The 6,000-nt window shown below is 49.4% G+C and overlaps 1 protein-coding gene across 3 annotated transcripts in view; it reads left to right on the top strand.

Moving 5' to 3' along the window:
• The first annotated feature begins 4,935 nt into the window (after window positions 1–4,935).
• The window catches only part of SLC1A4 (solute carrier family 1 member 4), a 36,459-nt gene continuing 35,394 nt past the window's right edge, over window positions 4,936–6,000 (top strand). The window contains exon 1 of one of the 3 annotated variants that reach the window (XM_042857187.2): window positions 4,936–5,840. In XM_042857187.2, the coding sequence (XP_042713121.2) occupies window positions 5,311–5,840 (530 nt within the window). In that variant the 5' untranslated portion in view covers window positions 4,936–5,310. The remainder of the gene's footprint in view (window positions 5,841–6,000) is intronic. The other 2 variants (XM_005287229.4, XM_008172384.4) reach the window with 2 other exon arrangements.

Below are 6,000 nucleotides of genomic sequence, written 5' to 3'. Positions count from 1 at the left end.
CTGTTCACTTCACTGATCTACAGCCAACTCCTGAGAGTTGAGGGTGCTCAGCGCCTTACAGCAGACACTTAGTACCTTGCAGGTGTGGATCTATAAACAAGATCTTCCTTTGCTGTCACTGCATGTCTAGGGCTGAATTTGGGAATTGTTATAGGTTGGATTCCCTGTCCCCCCTTCCCCCCATTTTCTGTTATGCATGTAGTCTTGTCTACATACAAAACTTGCATTGACTTCTGGAATTGATTTTCAGTATGTTTGGTCTCCACATATATAGTGATACTGTGTATCAATATACTTCCATAACTGAATACACACAAGAAAGACCATATACCTGATTTATCTATATGTATTCTAGTTCTGATGGGAACACTTCATCAAAAAGATGCATATTTACAGCCTGCTTTAAAAATGATCCGACATTGGATTAGTCTGGTTTCTTTTGGCAGTTTGTTCCACAGACAAGCTCCTTCCCCTAAGAGCATTTTATCTTACACAATATTTCATTCTGAGTTTTGTAAGTTGCATCATCCTAGAGAAGACCAGCTATCTTGGAGGAGGATCGTGATAAAGCATTCTCACAGAAACTGGCATTCTAAGAAGCCCCCAAGAAGAACTTTCTAGAATACCTGGACTTAGAGCAACTGAAAGCTCCATGAAGTCCTCTGTGGCCTTGAAATGTGAATCTTATTTACTTGGTCACATCTTAGATACTACACTGACAGGCCCTATAGAAAACCTTAAAATAGATGACCTCTTTGGGCGATATGCATGTGTTAGTTTTACATGTAAGAAGGTGACGCCATCACGTCAATATGTCAACACTAATAACATTAGTACTCTGTTCCCTGATACCCTTCCTCTGAGGCTCACAAAGCACAGTCCAGACATTAGTTTAACCTTACAACCACCAGAACAAGGAGCAATGTTCTCAAGTTGCAGTGGGGGAGGTCTAGGTTGGATATTAGGAAACACTATTTCATTAGGAGGGTGGTGAAGCACTGGAATGCGTTACCTAGGATGGTGGTGGAATCTCCTTCCTTAGAGGTTTTTAAGGTCCGGCTTGACAAAGCCCTGGCTGGGATGATTTAGTTGGGAATTGGTCCTGCGTTGAGCAGGGGGTTGGACTAGATGACCTCCTGAGGTCCCTTCCAACCCTGATATTCTATGATTCTATGATTCTATGTGAAGCAGGGAAGCACTGTGTTAGTATTTCCATTTTAAAGATGAATAGTAGAGAGAGACTAAGAGATTCTCCTAAGGTTACACAGGACAGCCATAGATGAGTTGAAAATTAAATCCAGGTCTCTATATTCTCATTCCTCTACCTTAACCACAGAACCCTTCTTCTCTACAACACGGCAAGCCAGAATATGAACGTTTAGCATATCTGGCACATAAATACCTTGCAATGCCAGCTACAAAAGTGCCATGCAAATGCCTGTTCTCACTTTCTGGTGACATTGTAAATAAGAAGAGGGCAGCATTATCTCTTGTAAATGTAAACAAACGTGTTTGTCTTAGCGATTGGCTGAACAAGAAGTAGGACTGAGTGGACTTGTAGGCTCTGAAGTTTTGCATTGTTTTGTTTTTGAGTGCAGTTCTGAAACAAAAAAAAATCTACATTTGTAAGTTGCACTTTCACGATAAAGAGATTGCACTACAGTACTTCTATGAGGTGAACTGAAAAATGCTATTTCTTTTTGTTTATCATTTTTAGTGCAAATATTTGTAATAAAAATAATATACACTTTGATTTCAATTACAACACAGACTAAAATATATATGAAAATGCAGAAAAACATCCAAAATATTTATTAAATTTTAATTGGTATTCTATTGTTTAACAGTGTGATTAAAACAGCGATGAATCGTGATTAATTTCTTTGAGTTAATCGCAATTGTTAACTGCGATTAATTGACAACCCTAAATATTATATATTTTATTCAATAGTGGGGTGATTTTTTCTGCATTTATCAACAATGTAGTGTGTTTTTAAAACTTATTTTCTAATTAGAAAGCTTTTCAAGCTTTTCTCCATCCCAGGATGGCTAGAAACGTACACTTTTCTTTCTTTCTTTCTTTCTTTCTTTCTTTCTTTCTTTCTTTCTTTCTTTAATGCAATCTGAGATTCTTACCTAAACACATGAAGCTAGGAGAGGGGGTTTTGAGAACAACATCAAATATTGGAAAACTCATGATTTCATTGCAAAAGTTGGCAACATTATCACATCAACATTTTTGTTCCCATTTTTTCCAAAGAAAAACATTAATAAAATATACAAAAATATATCTAATAGTAACAACATTGTTAAATCTATGATCTAACTGTGACTTCCATCGTTTTACTCCTGTGAGTTTGCTGGATTGTGCTCTACATACGTGCCTATGAGCACTCTTATATATTACAAGGTTACCTATTGTTATATTTCAGCACTCCTGGCAACTGTGTTCACTCTTGGCTTTCAAAACTCCTCTTGGATCTACGATCAGCCTCTTTCTGGGGAGAAGAGGGGCTTCCTCTCTACTCCCATACCCTTGAAGGAGGGTGTCAAAGAGTTCTCTCCTTGACCCTCTCCTCTTCTCCTTGTACATGCTCTCTATGGGATCTCATTGATTCATATGGTTTCAGCTGCCATCTCTGTGCTGATCACTCACAGATCTACTTCTCCACCCCGACCTCTCTCTCTCACTCCATTCTCACATCTCAGCTTGTCTTTCTAATATCTCCACCTGGTTGTCTTCCCATTAACATAGAATGAGTAAAGCTGTACTCCTGACTTTTCTTCCCAAGCTCTCTCCAGTCCCCCAATTTTCTGTCACTTTTGATAATGTCGTCTACCTCTCTATCACTCCGTCCTGTTACCTGGGAGATGATTTGACTCTTCCCTCTCTCTTGCCCTGCACATCCAAGCCATGAACAAATGTCACCAATTCTTCTCCCAGAACATTTCAAAGATCCGCCCTCCTCTTTTAGTCTAGACAGCCCAAACTGTTGTCCACATCCTCACCCTTCTTGATTACTGTAACCTGCTCTTCTCCCAGATCACAGTCCTCAGATCCACACAACATGCTGTATCTATGATCATCTTTCTCTGACCATATCGTACCCCAATTTGATTCCTCCACTGGCTCCCCTTATTTCATCACCTCGAGTTCAATCTTCTTGTCCACACTTTTGAGGCCCTCCTGAGCTCCATCCCACCATACTTGTCTTGTGTCTTACCTCTTGTCTCACTCTGAATCGTACTGCCTCATACCTCACCGTCTCTGCTCCACCAGCAATGCTGGCCTGATGCACCCATCTGCCAGCTTCTCACCCAAACAACTCTGTGCCTTCTTCTATGTGGCCTCTTATGCTTACAGCATGCTACCTAACCTGACCTGGTAAACCTCTACCCTCAAATACTCACTCCGACACTCATGCCTGTAAGAAAGACAGGTAATGAAAGCATGACAGGTAGATGGGATTAGCTGGCACTTATTTTATATAAGTATTACTTTTAATACGGTATATTTGGTTGTATCATTCATCTACTGTGGTTCATATGTCACTTGCCCTTTTTTAGGCCCTGATTCTGTAAACCCTTGTGTATGTGCTTAACTTTACACACGAGTGCTCCCATTGACGTTACAGTGCAAACTCACTGAGGATAGAAAGACCATATCTTTCTAACTTAGGTACGTGGGCGGCAGGATTCATAAGCCAGGGCAGGCTAAGCCTCCCCTGACTCAGGCTGTGGCACTGCCCATATTGTGCCCAGAGGCCCCACCCTCCCTCTCTACCTGAAGCCCACGGGGAGCTGGGGGCTCAGCTCTAGCTGGCAGCCCTGAACTTGGGCCCGCTGGTGGCCAGAGGTGGCCTGGGTTGGCACTGGGCCAGCCAGAGGAGAGGGGTCGGGCCAGTTGTGGGGGCTGGCTATTCAGCCCGGCACTGGCCTGGCACTCGGAGGGGGGGAGGGAGTGGCTCGGCCCAGCACTGGGGCCGTCCCGGCACTCAGGGGGGCCGACTGGGGCAGGGGGTCCAGGGCTCCTCTGGCCGGGGGGGGGGGGGGGGAAGAAGAGGGGGTAGCTCAGGGCTCCGGTGGGCAGTTCACCTGCCGCCCATACTTAGGTACATATATGGTCCCCATTACCATAATATCTGAGCGCCTCACAATCTTTACGGTATTTATCTTCACAATACCCTCCAGTGCTATCCCCCTTTTACAGATGGGAAATGGAGGCACAGAGAGTTTACGTGATTTGCCCAGGGTCTCACAGGAAGTCTGTGGCACTGCAGGGAATTGCAGCTGGGTCTCCTAACACCTAAGGTAGCACCCAGTCCACTGAACCATCCTTCCTTTCTTTGTCTTTGTATGTTAAGACAATTCCTAGAACAATGGGGCCCTGATCCTGAGTAGGCTCCCTGGATGATGTTGCAATAAAAATAATGCAGCACTTCCATTGTTCTAGACGCGTTCTCCATCCTTTTTGTAAAGTCCAGGAGAACAAAGGAAAAGGTGGGAAGGATAAACAAGTTGTCCTTGATTCAAGGGAAAAGATATGCACGCCCAACTTCATTTCCGTGGGTTTTAACTTCCATTTGATGGAGCCCTTCTTTCCATCTGTTTCAAGGGTCCTTCGGAGCAGTTTTCAGTGTTAGTAGCCTGGCTGGAGATTGTAAATCTGCCTGCTTTGTGCTGTTCTACTCCAAGCAGGCTGTCAGCAGCAGGCAATGCCATCCCCATTCGCTGTTGCCTTGAGCCTGGGCCCACAGTGATGCTGGTGACTGATGTCTGTTCCTGTGTATGTGAAGGTCGAGTTTAGACTAGCATCCCCAGACAGGAGGCGGGTTTCACTGGGCTAATGTGCTGTACAAGCCCAGTCGCCGAGCCCTAGCCCTGTCTAGACACCGGACAGGAAGCCTGCGCGGTGCAACGGGCTGTGAGCCGGAGGCTGGCTGGCTCTGGGACGTGATGTGCCGCTGGAAGCATCTCTCCCGGGGGCTGCCTGGCCCTTTATGGGAAGAACCAGGAGGCGCTGGCCCTAAATAAACCTCGGCCGGGAGTGCGACGCGCAGCCGGCCCCTCGCCCCCCTCTTTGGCTGGGTTTCCCCCGGACAAGTAGCCCGCCCCCGAGCGCCGCGTGGCGGCCGCTCTCCCAGCCGGCTCCGCAGGGCAGCGCCCAGGAGGGGGCCCCCCGTGCTCAGGGGGGCCGGCGCGAGGGGCAGGGCCAGCCTTGCATCATCCCCGGCGGGCTGCAGCGGCGGCGCGGGCGCCTTGCCTAGCCGGGGCTGCAGCAGCAGCGGGCGGCCAGCACCGGCCGGCGGCATGGAGAAGCCGAGCGAGAGCTGGAACGGCCACGTGCAGGGCGACGCCCTGGCCGGGCTGGAGGCGGCGGCGGCCCGGGGGCTGCCCGCGGAGCCGGCCCGGCGGCGGGGCTGCGGCCGCTGCCTGAGGAAGCACAGCCTGGTCATCCTGACCGTGGCCGGCGTGCTGCTAGGGGTGGCCCTGGGCGCGGCCGTCCGCGGCGCCCACCTCAGCCGGGCGCAGGTGGCCGCCCTGGCCTTCCCCGGGGAGCTGCTGCTCCGCATGCTGCGGATGGTCATCCTGCCGCTGGTGGTCTGCAGCCTGGTCTCCGGCGCCGCCAGCCTGGACACCCGGGCCCTGGGCAAGCTGGGGGGCATCGCCGTCGCCTACTTCATGGGCACCACCCTGGTGGCCTCCGCGCTGGCCGTAGCCTTGGCCTTCATCATCCGACCGGGGGCCGGGGCCCAGGCGCTGAACACCAACGCCCTGGGGCTGGCCGACGCCCTGCCCACCAACAAAGAGACGGTGGACTCCTTCCTGGACCTCGCCAGGTACCTGCCAGCCCTCGGAGCTGGCTGCACAGCGTGGGCCCCACTCCTGGGGGGTGTCTGGTGCTGGAGCCTAGGAACCCCCCTGTTACATCAGCCCCAGCTAGTCCCTGGCGCTGACCGTGGCTAGCACCAGCTGCTTCAGAGGAAGGATGTGCAGTAA

Source organism: Chrysemys picta, chromosome 3, assembly GCF_011386835.1.
Source record: "Chrysemys picta bellii isolate R12L10 chromosome 3, ASM1138683v2, whole genome shotgun sequence".
NCBI lineage: Eukaryota > Metazoa > Chordata > Testudines > Emydidae > Chrysemys > Chrysemys picta.
The sequence above is the reverse complement of the archived record's forward strand: the minus strand, read 5'-3'. Positions and strand labels throughout refer to the sequence as shown.